We start from the raw sequence: 18094 nt of genomic DNA on the forward strand, positions 1-18094 counted from the left end.
TTATGTAGCCGTGTAGTGGATACTGTATGTAGCCGTGTAGTGGATACTGTATGTAGCCGTGTAGTGGATACTGTATGTAGCCGTGTAGTGGATACTGTATGTAGCCGTGTAGTGGATACTGTATGTAGCCGTGTAGTGGATACTTTATGTAGCCGTGTAGTGGATACTGTATGTAGCGGTGTAGTGGATACTGTATGTAGCGGTGTAGTGGATACTTTATGTAGTGGTGTAGTGGATACTGTATGTAGCTGTGTAGTGGATCCTGTATGTAGTGGTGTAGTGGATACTGTATGTAGCAGTATAGTGGATACTTTATATAGCTCGCTGGCATCATTTTAAAGAGGAAAGAGAAACATGGAGACAAACGAGCTCTCTGCTATCACATAGCTAATGAGTTGAACTAGATCATTAGCCTGGGTGCTCTGCACAGCGTGCTCCAGCTGGAGGCGGGCGACAGCTATGGAAGGACGGATGTCACAAACAAGCAGCACACCAGGAAATAGCCTGGTCGCTTCATCTCCTGTCTCTCCCAAGCCTGAAAAGGGTGTGGTAGCAGCAAGAACCAGAGAGTCGATGCCCCAGGGAGTCGAGTGTATGAATATGTATTGTGCAAGACTCTTCTCCCTGATGTCAGTGTTTGAGACGACCTCTTAAAGGTCTAGAAATTGCTTTAGAACTGAGGCCCGAGGGGAGAAAGATGTGCATTTGACTCTGCTGGGTTTCATTTACAATGTGAATTATTTGTCAAAAACAAGCTAATTTCTAAAAAAGCCAAATGGGCAGATTTTCACAAAAGGCTATTATATAAAAATCAGTCTGCATTGTAATAAAAGTCTGTGTGAGTGAGCAGAGCTAAATTAAAAGGGATAGAGACTAGTGAGTTCCATTTTCTCTATTGTGTTTCCGTGAGATGGGTTGGGCAGGGGAGGATGGGCAGGAAGATGGAGAGAGTCCAGACAGTTTAGCAGTTCTGATAGCCTCCAGGTAGAAACTGACTCAGGATCCAGCTTTTCCAAGGGTGGGAAAAGATGCAGATGAGCCCAAGATATGACAGACGGAGGCTTTTCAGATAAATGGACGCATGAACGGGGCTGAGTAAGGCAGACAGAGGCAGGAGGATATTACACAAGAAAAGGTTGCCTGAAGTGAAGAGCGTGTCAAAGAAGTCATCACATGGCCGGAAAAGCCATCCCATATGGACAGACAACAGTATGTCCCAGACAGACAGACACAAAGTGCAGTTTAATCCAGACACCAGGCATCTCAGAGGCTCTATCTACAGCTGCACACATACATAATTTATGATTCAGTTTTGATGTGCCCATATACATTATTTTATTAAATTACCTAAATGTCAAAATAATGTACTTATGCATATTAAATAACATCCAGGGCAATAAATTTAATATGAGCCTGGTCGATAAGACAACACGGTGTTATGTATCTCCATCATTCAAACTGGGCACTTCCTGTTTATTTGCAACTAATAAAAATTGACCCTGGTACTTGGTTATGTCCATTTCAATATGGAAAATCTATTCATGTCATTAAATATTAGTTGAACTGTTTTTGAAAGTAATGCTTGTGTCTTTGCATCAAATACTAGTTAGAAGTTGTTAGCCACCATTCTATGAAAAATGAATGGCCCATTTAAACATTATATTTTTATGTATTTTTATACATTTTTACAAATTTAATACATTCATGAATTAAATATTTCAAATATTACAAAAAATAAATTGGTTTTTAAATCTCAAGATGTATAAGTGCAGAATGTGCTGATTCTAATATTCAACTGCTCTACCAACAAATTTCTTCAAAATTTTAGAAATCAATTTGTGTCCTAGTCAGTTCACTGAATAATGGTCCTCAGAGTTCTTGTTTCCTCCCGTACATGTCCATGTTGCTTAAACAAACACACATACACACACATGCACACACAAGTGCACACACACATACACATATACATGTGCACATACAAGCACGCACACACACCACACATACACCACACATACAACTCACCAACACACACACAGGAACACACACACACACACACACACACACACACACACGGGGTCTTTGCAGTTGTGATTAGATAGCGAGATTCTCTCAGAGTGTCCTTAGAAGAGTTTGGCAAAGGGCAAAGAGCAAAGGGAGTGTCAGCATGGTCAGAAAGGCCACATGTCCACAAAGCCAGACTCGATGTGATCACAAGCCAAGAAGACCCAGCAGCCACCAGAAGATGAAACAGACAAGGAATGGATTCTCCCCAAAGTCTCCAGAGTCCCGTCAGTACCTTGATTGCAGCCCAGCCCACCTCCGGAATTATGACAGGATAAATCAGTGTCGTTGTGTGGTACAGCAGCTGCAGTCAACTCAGCAACAAGTAAATCGGTGACCGAAGAAGCAAGAATCACTCCATTTTGCCTCCTGCCAACTTCAGTTTCTTTTAAGTGATAAGGATTCTTTTTTCCTGTCTTCCACCCATCCCCCAATTCATACCACTGAAGTTTCTCCACAATACTCTCTATATTTCCAAGCCATTGGTCACTTCTGCCCTTCTGGTTGGTCTGAATGCAGGACTACTCAAGCCCCCTATGTTGAAGCCCCACCCCTTCCGCATGACCTGATTTGGAAGTTGTATTAGGCGAAGCTCTCTAGAGGAGCAGAGGGACCCATTAGATTAGCTTCCAAAGTAGGGTTGGTACTCCAACAGCAACCATGTCTCCACCAAGTCCAGGAGGGTGAGCAGGTCCTCTCTGGCAATGAAAGCCTAAATCGCCCTCAAACCATGGGCATTAACTCACGTCAGAAGTTAAAAGACCCCAGAGTCTGATGTAAATGGAGGATTACATCAGTGGTGCTACACATCCCCAGAAAGGCAGGGGCTGCAGGGGCGCACACTGCCCAGCTTTTGCTTCATTCAGACTTCTCTTTATCTGGAGCACCCATTTGGGGGGGGGTGTCACTCTGAAGGTGCCTCACCCCTGGCTAGTCACTGCTCCATATAACAGCCCTTTCTGGAAACATGCTACAGACTCTCAGTGTGTTTCATTACTCGTTGACATCACTTAGTAGAACTGACAACTAAGGCCAACCACCAGAGAGGAAGGTGGAGCCCTAACGGATGGCATTAGAGATTCACCAGAAGCAACCATCTTTCAGCTGGCAACCAGCCAGCCAGATGGCTCAGTGGGGAAGGTGTTTGCCATCATGCTGGGCCTGACTTTGATGTTGGATTCCCAGCACCCCACCCATATGGTGGAAGGAGAGAACTAATTTCTCTCTTTAGGTATCCTCTAACCTCCATACATGCACACACAGGGGTGAGGGGGGGGTGAGACAGACAGACTGACTGACTGATTGACTTTAAAATGTAATATGAACCAGGTGCACCCTCCCTCCCTATATATTTAATATGCTGGAACCGTCACTTTAACTATCCCTGCCTCTAGACCTGTGTAAATGAACTTCAGGTCTGTAGAAACCACCTGGTTTATGGTCTGTGCTCTCGCAGACCAAGTTCATGAGTTGGTCATCCTAGCAGCTCTCTGCCCAATGAACAGTCTCTTCCTGTTGAACACTCCCCTTCCTCTGATGCCTCATTTGTCTTCCTTCGCCGAGTTCATGCTTCTCAACTCTGATGTTCTGGTTTCCAAGGCGAATATTTCTATTTACCCTCTTTCTGGTAACCCAATCCATTTCGAAAGCCATGCATTTTTTCCTCAGGCTAGGAACCCAAATGCCTGTTCCTAGTGCAAACATCTCTCCAGGTTCATAGAACAGTCTTTGTCTAACCTCAGCTCAAATTCTCTTGCAAGAAAATATTCAAGACCCAAGTCTTGAATCCACTACATTCCCATCTCGGTACTGGAACCATCAACCAACAGTGCCAAGCAGAGCCAAGCAGAGTGAGACACTTTGTCATGCAGGTCATCAAAGATCCCGCCCTGTCTGCCTTCAACACTGCCCACTTCTGTACTTCTGATCACCCTCATCCAAATCTTAATTTCTTCTGTGGCTGAACTCCAGGGTCTCCTGTGTGAACATGGGGGCGGGGTCTTTCAAAGCATAAACAGGGTCTTGTACTTTCCTTGGTTTCACTCTTACCTTAGAAAGCAGTGTTTCCTTTGCATTTCGTTTTGGCAGATTCCCTCTCCACCCTTTGCTCCTACATCACCTTTCTTTTCCCCACACTTTTTTCTTTTTCTTTTTCTTTTTTGGTTCTTTTTTTCGGAGCTGGGGACCGAACCCAGGGCCTTGTGCTTCCTAGGCAAGCGCTCTACCACTGAGCTAAATCCCCAACCCCCCCACACTTTTTTCTTGGTGTTCCCTTTTGTTCACCCCCCAGTACCTATGGAAGGACCTTAAATGTCCCCCCTGTCACTGTGCCCCATAAAGTCCTGTGAATTCTGCTTTCTGCCAGCTCTGCTGTGTACGTCAGAACTCTGGTGCTGGGAAAATAAAGGGGAGGAAAGCAGGAGTGTGGAGGGAGGGTGGGGAGGAGGTAAGAAGACCAGCCCTTCGGAAGGGATTTTCTTCAAGAAATCTGTGGATCTTGCCCTTGGGCCTCTTCATCAGCGATTTAGCACTGAGAGCTGACAGACACCAAATGGACAGTGTCTTAGACCCCTTGGTAGCAACGCCGTGCAAATACTAGAAGCTTGTCATCAAGGCTGGAGCTGGTGTGCCTTTAAGAGTGGAGTCCTTTAGCTGGCCGAGATCCTCTTGTCTCAGATGTCCATGGAAAACTGATCTCAGACACCATGATCTGTGGCTGATGGAAGTGTAACCCCGGGCGTCTCATATTAATCCAGGATCTCTTCCAGATTAAAATGAGGATTAATCCAGAGCTGCTCTTCCTAGGCAGCAAGAACTGATACAACTGATCAGGGCAGGCTGACATATCCCATCCATAGAAGGAAGACCTGAGCCAGTGGAAGGACATATGGTGTTCTCCGTCTATGCTCCAAAGACATGTGGATGAGCTGTGCTGCTTCCAGGCCCTCCCTCCATCCTGTGTTCTAAGAAATGACCGACACGATCTGTAGACAGCACCAGAGTGTCTGGCAGCCCTCACTGGGAGCCAGGAGTCCAGGAGCCTTTGCTTTGATTTTCCCTTTCAGGAGCTGCCCTTTGACCAGCTCTCGCCTGCAAGCTGCAATTCCCCTGCTATGCCTGCTTCTCGTGGATTAGTTTGGGAAGGCTAAAGACGACATGTGTGACAATGCTTTGAACTTGCGAGAATCATTCACAGATGCAACCTATTATGGTCTGTCACACTACTAGTAGAGAACACACATCTCAGCAAATGACCCTAAGAGCATTCTCACTTGGCAACTTCAGTGAAAATCTCTGAGTAAAAAAGATAACCGTCTAATGCCTAACTGAGTCTGTCGTCATGAGGCCAGTGGACTTTAAACATCGGAGTCTCCCACGGCGTGAAGTATTCTTCCAGCATACATTTTGCAGACAGGATATTTTCTGCAGTTAAATTCCATGTTTTATATTTGTTGCGTGCATGGCTGTGCCGATTGTGCTCATGCTAGACCAACATCATCTTGAGGCGAAGACTGTAATGGGGTGACTACTTATGCTGCTAGTGAGGGCAGCTACTGGTGGAGTTTGGACAGTGGGGAATAGAAGACAAAGAGACATTTGTTTAAGCTTATCTTTCAGGTGATTGTTCTTGTCTGTTGCAGCTGAGAAAACTTAAAATCCAAAGAACTTAATTTCCTCTTCAGGAAATAACTAAGTGGGAAAGGTCTAGGTTTAACATAGTTCTCTCTACGTCTATGTTGTTGTTTTAAAAGGCACTGTGTCTTAGTGAAACGCTACTGCTGACATCCGTGATGCATACTGAATACAGTTCTGACATTCATGATGTGTACTGAATTCTGACATTCATAATGCATACTGAATACAGTTCAGGACCTTACAGAGGGTGAACCACCAACTTAGGTTTGAAGGCCCGATCTAGCTTTTTGTTGGAATAAATTTGTTGGTATCAAAAGGGACTTTGGAAAATACATCTTGAGGGCCTCACAGATAGCCAAGGATCAATGTGACACCACCATGTTCATCTGTGGGAAGAGAGGGTTGGGAATCTGCATGCAAAAAAAAAAAAAAAAAAAAAAAAGAAAGAAAGAAAGAAAGAGAGGACTAGAGATATGGTTCAGCAGTTAAAAGTTCTTGCCGCTTTCCCAAAGGACCCAAGCTTCTTTCTTAGCATCCATGTTGGGCAGCTTGCAACTGTGGGTACTGGAGTTCCAAAGGGATCTGATTCCCTTGCTGGCCTAGTGGGCACCTTTAAACACACATGGCACACACAGGCACAGGCACGTGCACACATGTATGTAAGTAAATAAATAGGTAAATTACAAAAATAAGAAATCTTTACATCCATAAAATCCAATTGAGGAAGTGCTTGGAAGGTCTCTTTTCTAAATACTTGCTTTGTTAATTCCTCTCTGAATTGAATCGTGTGGCACAAATATAACACCATTTTTATTTCTCATTTATGAGTGGTCCCCAAATTTAGTCACACACTCCTCACATAGTAAGTCTTTTAAATGAGAATTTCAAGGTTCCTGACAAGACTTATTTATTGCACCAGCATTTACCACTTTAAAAATCCACCCCAACCCAAGGCAGTTCAGATACAATGGGTCCATTGAAAGACTGATGTGTGTGGGCCTTTCAAGGTTGATATTTTTAATCCTAGCATAACGTGGTCCTTATACTATTGAGTTACTTGATTTTTTTTCAATAGTACTGAATTACCAAAGTGACAGTTACTGAAAAGCCACAGATTTCTATAATTAGGACTCTAGTGGGTAACAGATCACATCCATGGAAAAATTTGTAGAAAGTCAGGGAAGAAAACATATCAAGCCGCTATCCCTTTCCAGTGCATGGCATTCGTGGTGCAAGTTTCTCCCAAAGCAGACATTATCTCTGAACCATAAGGACGTGAGGGTCCTCATGGCTATCCAGCTTTCCCCCAAGTCCACTGGAGTCACCTTCTGCTCTCGGCCACGTCTGTGAAGATCTGGCAGCTTCTCTAGAAATCTCTGCACAAACTATGGACGATTTGCTGCTTCCGAGTGTGGTCATTCATAAGAGACATTGCTCTGTTGTCCTAAAGGGAAGCCCATTACTAATGCAGACTGTCAGCTTCCCTGTGTTAAACAACTCATCTGGAGTCTAAACAGACAACACGAACATCACCCTCGATGTAAAAACAGAGAAATATTATGACACATGGCAGTGGCATAGCTCAGTGCTAGAAAGTTACATGAAGATGTGACTGGGCATATTTAAAAACTCATCGTGAAAACAAATAGGTTAAGGATTGTGTGTAAATCTGGGGACAGAACTCAGTGGAAGAGCTCTCTCTTGCCGTCTTGTATGAGACCTTACTTAGGTTCAAGCCTTCAAATAAAGAGAAAAACAAAACCCTATAAATGAAAACCAAGTGAAGAAATACGAGCTGTTAGGATATGTTCAGTGTACAGTTTATTCTTGGAAACATCTTTAGAAACCATGTTAACAGTGGTAAAAATACAGGACCTGCACTCCCAGAATCCCAGCACTCCGAAGGAAGGCTGAGGCCGGAGGGTTGCTGAATTTAGCGCCAGCATGAGCTGTATAACTAGCTACTACGGTCTATCCTGGACTGTCTATTGAGACTTTGTTTAAATAAATAAATGTGAAACAAGGTTTGTCGTCTAAGGTTTGTCAGTATCTTTTCTGAAAGGCAGTCTCATTTAGATATTGATTAGATGAAACTCTTAAAAATAATTATTCTATCGACCCAAGGTATGATTATTTTTAGCAGGACTGTAGTGATGGAAAACTCATTTAACTAGGGTCCAGACATGCTTGTTGTGGCTTTTCTGATTTATTTCAGGAAATAAAACTGAATTTTATGCAGTCATGGGCAAAACTGATCAGTTGAAATCGCAAGCTCTCCCATCCAACTTTTCAAGAATGAAAGGATATACTGACACATAGGGCAGAGCAGCACATAGTAGGTCCACATGAAAGCTTCCTATGAGTTGGGGGTGCACATGATAGTGATGAAAGACTGAAACATTGTCGGTATATCTGAACAAAATAAACCCTGAGGAAGCTCTACTGCTTGAAAACATGTGAATTTGGCCAAATTGAATATCAGCTTTAATCAAGGGTTGTTTTACCCATGTGCCTTGTAGAGACCTATAGGAAAATGCATAGAGTGACCAGCCTATGTTCTGTGGGTCTTCCTGCCTCTGGGTTAGAGCACTCAGTAGTTTGGAATGATAGGCAATTTGGGTGGAAATTAGTATTTTCAGTTGTTGAGACCATTTCACAGGAAGAATCTGTTTAACCCGTTCCTGGGCATTGGCTTTCTCTGATGCTCTCCCATATGTTTGTAAGGTCTGGGCAGGGGAGGATCTCTGATGTTTTAAACTTTTGAGGAACAAAAGAAAAAAGGGTGTGTTTACTTGAAATTTGCAATTCAAAGTTAAATTGTAAAACTGACACAAAGGGTGTTCTAGGCAGTGGATTAATTTCTCTCAGGTAGCGTTTACTAATGACTGTGTGAATTCTTGTTCAAATGACACTCAGCTGGTAAGTTTTATACTAAGAGAGTTTTTCCTGTGTTGTTTTCCTTTGACAGCCCACTTTTCCTGTAGGTCCCACCATAGGGACAAATGCGGCCATTAGCTTTGCTCCTTACTTAGCGCCTGTCACCCCTGGAGTGGGGTTAGTCCCAACAGAGGTTCTACCCACCACACCTGTCATTGTTCCGGGAAGTCCGCCGGTCACTGTCCCGGGCTCAACTGCAACTCAGAAACTTCTCAGGACCGATAAACTGGAGGTATTTCAATTATGTTTGTGTTTGGAGGTGCATTAGACGATAGAAGTGTGTGTCTATGAGAGTGCATGAATGCTCGTGAAATAACTTCATCCTGCAGAAAAGCTCATGTTCGAGCACACGCTGCTGCAACCCCATGTATTCGTAATTCTGTGCTGTAAAATGAATGCCCCATATAAAGGAAATTAGCCCAGAGGCAAAGAACAATATAAGCAAAAGTCAGCTGCTTGGGTTTTATGTATAAGGATAAAATATTAAGCTAGGCATGGTGGCTTGTGTCTCTAGCCACAAGACCAGGGAGTTGAAGGCCAGAGCAGACTACAGAGCAGTGCATGGTCTCTGTGGGCTACAGAGTGAGACCCTGATAGAATATGGACGTCACCAGGATGTAAGCCACAGAGCTGGCTCTTGGTCTTAAGTGCTGTGCACAGCAGCAATGGCGTTTAGTGGACTCTGGAAGTCCGGGAAATGGTCAGAACCCCAACAGGTCAGGAAGATGGGGCGCTCAAAGTGAATAGGATTTGAGCCCCTGGCAGTTCTATGAATGAGGTGTGGATGCTGTCCTGTGTCTTAAAGGCTTTATTGGTAAGTAGGAGTCAATGTGGTTATTGATATGTTGCCTTTAAAGTAAATCCGGATGTCCTCTGATATTCAAAAGGATTCAGTGCGTGTATTTTTACACATCCACTTTTACATTTGGATCAGGCAAATCCTCCCAGACGTGGTTGAATAAATTTTTCTTTAATCAGGGCCAAGGGTTTTCCTTTTGGTCTTGCTTCACTATCCCGGTGCCCGATAGTGGGGCATTCCATATGGTTATGGAAGATTCTGATAGATTTCTGAAAGGCTTCCTTCCATTCCGTTATTGATTAGAATTGTTAGGTAATTTCTGTAAGCTTAGAATACAGACCTGTTAAGGGATCTTCTTCTAGTGTGCATTCATTTAAAAACTAACCAAGTGTATCTTGGGGGCAAGAAATGTTTACTGCCTAGCCCCTGGCAAATGCTTTAGAATTTAGGATGCCAAACTGCAAATATCTTCAGAACTACATCTTCTCACTTAGTTTACCCAAAGTATATGGATCTGTCAATGGAGAGAACTTAAACTGGTCACTAATATTTGGGAGACTTTAGGCTAGCCTAGGGCTACTGAGATCTGTCCTGAGAGTTTTGGCCTCCTCCTGCTGGGGCTGAGGGAGCTTAGGTGCTCAGGATATGACAGCAAAAACCAAATACAATGAGAAAGGTTGGGAACTAAAGGTCTTTTCTACAGGATTGGTAGACAAGGTACCTGTGACTTGAAGATGACCTTAACAGATCAGTCTGTCCAGTACATACCAGGAAGGACATCCCCTGCACACAGAACATCTGTGAACTCCAGCTATACATGACAGGGTCAGATAGTCAGGACTCAGAGCTTTGATAACCCTGGATGTGGTGATCCAGCTCCTGGGAAGAAGAGGCCTGTGAATTGGCAGTTCAAGGCCAGCCTCTGCTACGTGGTGACTCCAGAGCTAACCTTGGCTCTCTGAGATTCTGTTGAAAGACAGAATGAGCAAAACCAGAATCTAGGTGACTATCTGAGTAGATTTTAGTTTAGAAATGTTTGTGACTGGTGGTGAGACATTGGCCAGTACTCAGACAGAAAGAAATTGGGGACGACTCTGAGATTCAACCTATACTCATCTGTCAACCTAGCTTGGCCACAGGTCAGTGAAATACTTTCTTGGAAATGACTGGCTTTCACAGACTTGAGCTTCCTATCTCTGTCCCTTCAGCAACATCGCTGGTGACCAGGAAAAAAACCAATGCTTACACTTACTGGCTGTGGGACTGGAGCCCAGGAGAAGCAATTTCACAATTCTTTGAGCTCCTTCCTGCTGATATTTATAGCAGGGATGAATTACATAAGTAATATAAGTTGGCTTTTCTTACTTCATAAGGTCTAGAATGAAGAGTACTCTTGATGTCTACAGAATGCATCTGTGTAGTAAAATCCTGGCTCACTATAGGTTTCAGAGGATAGAGAAGTTCAGTTGTTTGACCTCAACGTTTTTTAACTTCTCTGTTCTTTGTTTTCTTTTTTCTCTTGCTGCATTTCTCTCCATTCCTGTCTTTTTTACCTTTCTTCTTCTTCTTTGCGAGCGATCAAAAATACTACAGTGAGTTTAAAAGGAAAGTTCTGATGTCACAAGCGCTTAGTGATGTCCTGAGATGGTGGTTTTACCTGTGATACCTTTGTAGGGGGTGGGCGCAGGAATCTCCACAGTCAGGAGCTTTGCCCCCATCCTCAGGGAGGTGAACAGATGGGCATTTCCTCAGAACTGTCTATACACTGTGGTAGCTTGGTGTACAGGCTAACCATCCTTCTGTACCAGGAACATAGAGCTCCCCAGAGGTACTGTCTGAGGAGGGGGGAGAGCGCTTGTAAGATGTAGGTAGATAGAGGGACTAGAGAGAACCTGAAGGGAAGAAAGGGGGAAGAAGGGGAGGGGAGAGAATGAAAAGTAAATAAAAAGAAAGTGTGTGTGAATTACATCACTGTGGCCACATAAGCATAGTAAAAAGGAGGGTAGGATGACAGTAAGTAGATGATTGCTTCATTGATTGATTGATAGACAGACATGCGCACGCGCTCGCGCGCACACACACACACACAGATGTGTGTGCTACTTGATAGGTACATATATGCACCTGTTGTAAAACTGTTGCATTCAAAAGCGTAAGTAGTAATGGAAACAAGTATGCTATACCTTGAAGAAACAGTGGTAGCTTTGTTCAGTTATTTTTTTCTTTGCCCTTTTAGGAAAAGAACAAGTTTCAGAATAATTTCTCCATTTCAATATTTACCCTAGAAAGGGGGGGGGGGACAAAACCCAAATTAATTCTTTAGCAATTCCAGTAACTTGGGTTCTAGATCATAACAGTTTTACCTTTGGAACCTAAAGACACCATGAAGGGAAGTCTCCTTATCCTCCTCCTCCTTCTGATCCTTCTCCTCTTCCTCCTTCTCCTCTTCCCCCTCCTCCTCCTGCCCCCCAGTCCTCCTGATCCTCCTCTCCCTCCTCCTCCTTCTCTCCCCCTCCTGCCTCTCCTGGTCCTCTGCCCACCTCCCCCTCGTTGGTGCGGTGGCCACAGGCTTTCTTCTGCAGCTCTCTGCTCTTTCCTGTTGTCTCAGGTATGCAGGGAGTTCCAGCGAGGAAACTGTGCCCGGGGAGAGACAGACTGCCGCTTTGCACACCCGGCAGACAGCACCATGATCGACACAAACGACAACACCGTAACCGTTTGTATGGATTACATAAAGGGGCGTTGCATGAGGGAGAAATGCAAATATTTTCACCCTCCTGCACACTTGCAGGCCAAAATCAAAGCTGCGCAGCACCAAGCCAACCAGGCCGCGGTGGCCGCCCAGGCAGCCGCGGCCGCGGCCACAGTCATGGTAAGTGCGCCGGCCCTGCCCGCACCGCTGCGCCTCCCAGGCCGCGGGTGGTGCTTGCGGGTGGGAAGGAGCTGTGCCTCGGACAGCTGGGAGACAAGGCTGCCATTCCCGCTGCTCCGCTGCCTAAGCTCTGTTGTCATCCCCCACCCCTTCTTGTTTTGTTCTGTTTTGCCCTTCCTTCCCTTCACAATAACTAAATCCCCAAGGTGCAGGGAACCCAGGATGTGGGAACTCTGTCCCCTCTGCAATCTGGCCTCTGAGCCTCCCCAATCATTACTGGCATCCTGGGCCTTGAAGTGAACCCGAAGACTGGCAGGAACTCAGGAGAGCGGACAAAGCAAGTGATACAGCCTACTGCTGAAGTCAGTCCCAGGGGTGACCCTCAGAAATGCACAGCAACTAGTGACCCTGTCATTTGGTAGCTTCTCCTCCCACTGCCCCCTGACTGTGCTGCCTGCCAACAGCTCCAGAGATTTCAAGCACAGCAGCAACTCAGTAAAGGATGAAAATGGAATTGGGCTAGCTGGCGCTAAAAAAAAAATGAACTAAAAGACATATAGCCCAGGCTAGCTAGCCCTTTAATTCTCCTCACTGTCCCTCGGGAACCAATTCTGCTCCAGAATCTCACAGCCTCCAGCTGCCCCTTGGCCACAGGAATCATTGTCATTTTGACCTCCTAGGAGCCTATGAGGACTCCTGAATCTTAAGGCTCACCCAGAGTCTCAGGATCAGAAGTTTAATTTTTAAAAAATAAATACCCTGTTAGGGACTGGAACGATAGCTCAGTGGTTAAGTGTGGACAGTCTTTGGGAGGACTGCAGTTGGCATCCATCACCACCCATATCAGGTGCTCACAATAGCTGTACTCCAGCTCCAGGGGGATCCGACTCTTAGCAAATGCAGACACAGACACACACATACACATAACATTTGAAACCTCATAGGTGTTTGGCATGCACGTTGACGTTTGAGAATCACGTATCCAAACTGCCCCTCAAGTTTGGCTACATTTAGGAATCAACTGAATGGTTTGGGAAGGATCTACCATCGATGCCTAACCCCAAAGCAGCTCGGCGAAGTGCACCAGGCCCAGGCCCTCTGAATCTTCAGGGCAACCCGAGTGCACAGCAAACAGCTGAGAGCCAGGGCGCTAGGCTGCAGACATTTCTAATGAGTTTACTTTAAAGCAAGACATCCCGCTCATCAGAAGTCTTTAAATGTACAGTGGGCACATCACATCCACTCACAGAACCCATTTAGGGCCTGCCAGCCCTCAAGCACCCGCTGGGTGGAGTGAATGGATGAGGCTGGTTGCTTTGCCCTCCAAGAGTAAACAACTGTGCTTGTCAGCACGGACACAGTGTGGTGGGCTCAGGGGAGAAGGAAGGACACCGAGGCCAATCCTCCGGAGACAGGACTTCAGAGATGGAAGGGACCTAAAAGCATAGTCTAGGTGCTGGAGAAATGGCTCAGTGGTTAAGACCACTGGCTGCTCTTCCAGAGGACCCAAGTTCTATTCCTAGCACCCATGTGATTCACAACCATCTCTAATTCTGGTACTCGGGCACCCAGAGCCCTCTTCTGTTCTCCATGGGCACCGCACGTGGTTCAGACTGTATCTCTCTAGTGTCTTGGGTCCTTTCTAAGTTTTCAGGCAGTACACTGAGCCTCTCCATTCCTGTACACATGGAGCCAAATTCATTTTATAAGCCACACTAGGAACTTAGGGCACTTCCTGACCTAACCAGGACTCTGCTATTGAGACGATAGCTTAACTGGCCAAGTTGACTTTTGTGTATCATAACACTTTCAAGAAAGAGAGAAAGACAGGGCTTGGGACCTGTTGGGGACTGTTACCAGGCCTGTCTCCCCTTTCTCCCTTCCATCCCCCTTGGCACGTCATTTCTACTCTCATAGGCCAACCTCTCCCCATGGCACAGTGATCTGTAGGGACACATTCTTACACCTGATGAGAGAGAAAACAATGTTTTCAACAAAGGCTCTAATTAAGAGGGAAAATCATTGCCAGTTGTCACCTTCATGGCTATATCTGGACGGTCAAAGTGATAGGAACCGATTACCCTGGGTCACAGCGGCCGTCTTTCAGCCTGAGACGTGATTAGCTCTGGAGATGAGTAAGGAAACATTTGTCCCTCTCACTCAAATATCTGTGGAGATTAAAATCACGGTAGTCACGGCGACTGTCGTGCTCAGCCCTGACTTTGTCATGCTGTGGTTATACGTGCTAGAAGTCGGAGTTCCAATGCACACAATCAATACCAAATCCAGTCCTGACGGGGCAGTGTGCAGAATCTATGTCCATGGTAGGCAACTCGGGGTGGTAGAGACCTGAGCAGAAGTGTCCGTTTACCCAAAGCCTCACAGTATGAGGCTGCAGCGAGCGAGCTCTGCCACAGGCCCTCCTCCACATTCTCACGTAAGCTCATCAGAATGCAGGGGGGTTACTGCAGTGGTGCTGCGAGAGTCAGTTACCATAGTTTCTTGGATTGTTACACTGTGCCCAAATTTGGAGTGCTGAGCAGTCACGGGATTTCGGAGGCGACGGAAATCGATGTAGTTTCAGAACAATGCCAGCACCTTTGTGACAGTGATGGGAAGATTGCTGAACCTGTCATGTCTTTCTAGTTAATGGGAGGGGCTCATTTGAAAACCAGCCTAGGTACAGTTTGATGAATCTTACAGTCAAGATTACACAGAACACCAGCAGAAAGACTATTATCCTATTTCCTTATTTAGAGGGACGGATGGAGAACTGGGTGCAGCTGAAAATGTTAACATCTGCTCATCTGACTTCCTTAGCCAAGGACAGCACACTTCTATGATGTAGGTTCTTGTTATTGTCCAGGGACTTCCCACCTTACTTTAGACAGTCAGGCATTAAGAAAGAATTTAAAGCTCCGACTCTTGAAAAGAAGAAGCATTTGTCTCCATTTGAGCCTTATTCTCTCATAACACCTCTTAAAATACGAGCATCTCTCAGGAGAAGTTTTCAGAGGTGAGAATGAGTGCCTCGGAGCTGCGCCCTTCGTTGGCTTTAACACAAAGGGCGTTTGATCTTCACGTGCACTCTCTGTTCACATAAACCAAGATGGAACTGGTTTGTGAAAGGAAATGGGACTGGCTGCTGTCTGCCACAGAAGTGTCCATTGTTCCGGAAAGCACTCACCGGAACTCCGAGCGCACGCTTCTGCCTGCCTCCCTTTATGACCGTAAACCAGCACTTCTGATTGTTTCCCCTGGCTCCCCTGACCTCTCCGTCCTCGCCTCTGATGCTGGCCTGGATGGTTGTTCTCACCTTGACCTGCAGTGTGACGGTGCCTTGACTGTGAAAAAGAGATCTCAGCCTCTCGTAGAGTCACTTCTGTCCATCCACTCAGACCGAGGCCTCAGAGGACCAGTGAAGGAGAAAAGACCAGCAAGAAACAAGACCAAGTATCTGGCATGCAGTGGAGCTACGGTTAAATTGCCAAACAGACTCCTAACACACACACACAAAACACAAACACACACACACACACACACACACACACACACACACACACACACACACCACACACGGGGCTGCTCAGGTTTGGTCGCTCTCTGTGGGTGAACATTCAGTGCAGACATTCTCACCTGTGGCGGTAGCTGTGTGCCAGCAAGCCTGTGGTGACACCTATACAGACTTCTTTAAAATAGTCTCTGTGTGTGCCGGATGTAATTAAAATGCTTAATATGTATGTATATGTATTAAATACATACATGTATTATGTATGAAACCCTTCATACTTGAAAACCTCAATGCATCTTAGAAGAAAACTGCATCTAATGATAGAAATATACCGTGCAGTGGGAAAGGGAGAAATGTCGCTGTTCTCACTTTACCTTAGCTTCCTGAGTCACTCTAAAGTGTAAAAATTAGGTTTTGACAACCTAAAAGAAAACCCAGACCATTAGGCATCCATATGACAGCCGTAAAAAGGGATTCTTAGCATTACTTACCCTGCCTGGAGAACTCACTGAAGGATGCTCTGTTGTATCAAAGCTGTGTTCCCTCCCGTGTACCAGCCTTTGAGACTCTTCCAGAAGGCAAGTCAGAAAAGACCCACCCATCAGGAAATTCGTTTCCAAAATCCCAAGGGCTGGAAAAGTGGGAGACTTGAGACCGAAAGTTAAGGACAGACTTTGAACTCTGCCACCTGATGAGCATTCTGGGTACTCTGCGAGAGCAGCCGTGGAGCCCTCTTCAGTGAACCACGACTAGCTGGGGCTCAAAAAACACAAGCCTGTGAGGGCCAACGGGAAGGCCCAGTGATCAGCCATTTACTCCTGATGACCCCAGGTCAATCCCTGGGACCCACAGCTTGCAAGGCTGACTGTCTCCCCTAGTCATCCTCTATCGGCCACATACCTGCCACCTTGCCTATGTGTAGCTGTGCGCACACACACACACACACACACACACACACACACACACACACACAGTAAAGCAGACCCTGCATCAGTTAACACTGTGAAGCTGTACAGGGAGGAAAGATTTAAGTGGAATCATGGAAGTTTATTGAACTTACATTTAATAATATCCAGGAGTTGCTTGGCACTGTGGCTCATGCTTGTAATCCTAGCATTCTGGAGGGCTGGTGCAGGAGAATTGCTGTGAGTTCAAGGCCAGTCTGGACTAAAAAGTGAGACTTTGTCTCAAAAACAAAAGAGTTTGGGGCTGTTTTTGTTTTCAATATTCCGTTTTCTTTGCTCAATCTATCATTCGATGACCTTTATCCAAGCTGCCTTCTAGAGCATTCTATTCCCTGTTGGGGATTCTCTGCCTGCAGTTCCTTTCACCTTACTTCTAGTCTCTTTCTCAAAGTTCCATCGCTCCCAAGCTATCTTCTCTCACCTTTTTAAAATCCGGAATCATGGGATGCTGAGCCAAGGAGAATGGCATTAATTGTTCCCACCTTGAGGGCAAAGCACCATCTCCTTTCGATTCCAACAGCATCATTCTCCCACAGAACTTCAGACTGAATTTTATCAGACAAACCTTGGGGATTTACCTATTGTGCTAACCATAAAGGGGGATGGTCATTGTTCCCGTTTGCACTGAAGCTGCTTCCTGGGCTTCTGTATTCTCACAGGATCCAAGCATAGACTCTCCCCACTTTTTAACAGCCAGAAAGAAGAGGTTTTTTTGTTTTTTGGTTTTTGTTTTTGTTTTTTCCATTGAGGTCTAAATCCATATCCAATACTACCTTGGTTGTTTAAATGAAGCTATCTTCCCAGAAGTACGGTTGTAAGCTGAAGGCAGCGTTCCGCTTGTCTGAAGGCAGCGTTCTGCTTGTCTGAAGGCCATTCAGTCCCTGCTATTTTAGCTGCTTGTTCTAGTGAAAGCCCCACTTGTCACCAACCTGATAACCCCTGATCGTAGCTAAAAGTACAGATAGTATTGCTAAAGAGAAATCATTTTAATACCCAAGGATGTGAAATGCCTTTTTAAAGGGTATTTTCTTAGAATAATCCGGTAAGTTGTTTGAAATAAATTATCATTTCAAATGTAGCAGAAACAGAACGGATGATAAGTTAGTTATTTAGAAATGAAGCAGAGTAAAAGTGAACGGTTGGGAAAGTTCCTGTTTAAATTCAAATTAATTGTCTGAGGTCTGGGACCTTCACCCACATGCTGAGACCCACCCTAGCAGAATGAAGACAGGAACTGAGGCAATTTCCCGTGTGATTCAGCCAAAAAATAACGACCCAAACCCAAACAGTTTTTTTGCGTAAATAACCTTGTG

At 45.2% G+C, this 18094-nt stretch overlaps 1 protein-coding gene across 12 annotated transcripts in view; it reads left to right on the forward strand.

Moving 5' to 3' along the window:
* The window catches only part of Mbnl2 (muscleblind-like splicing regulator 2), a 160024-nt gene that overhangs the window by 105703 nt on the left and 36227 nt on the right, over window positions 1-18094 (forward strand). For all 12 annotated transcript variants that reach the window (NM_001415043.1, NM_001111064.2, NM_001415044.1 and 9 more), the window contains 2 exon segments: window positions 8666-8866; window positions 12042-12305. In NM_001415043.1, the coding sequence (NP_001401972.1) occupies window positions 8666-8866; window positions 12042-12305 (465 nt within the window).

The sequence above is a fragment of the Rattus norvegicus genome, chromosome 15, assembly GCF_021556685.1.
Source record: "Rattus norvegicus strain SHRSP/BbbUtx chromosome 15, alternate assembly SHRSP_T2T, whole genome shotgun sequence".
NCBI classification, from domain to species: Eukaryota; Metazoa; Chordata; class Mammalia; order Rodentia; family Muridae; genus Rattus; species Rattus norvegicus.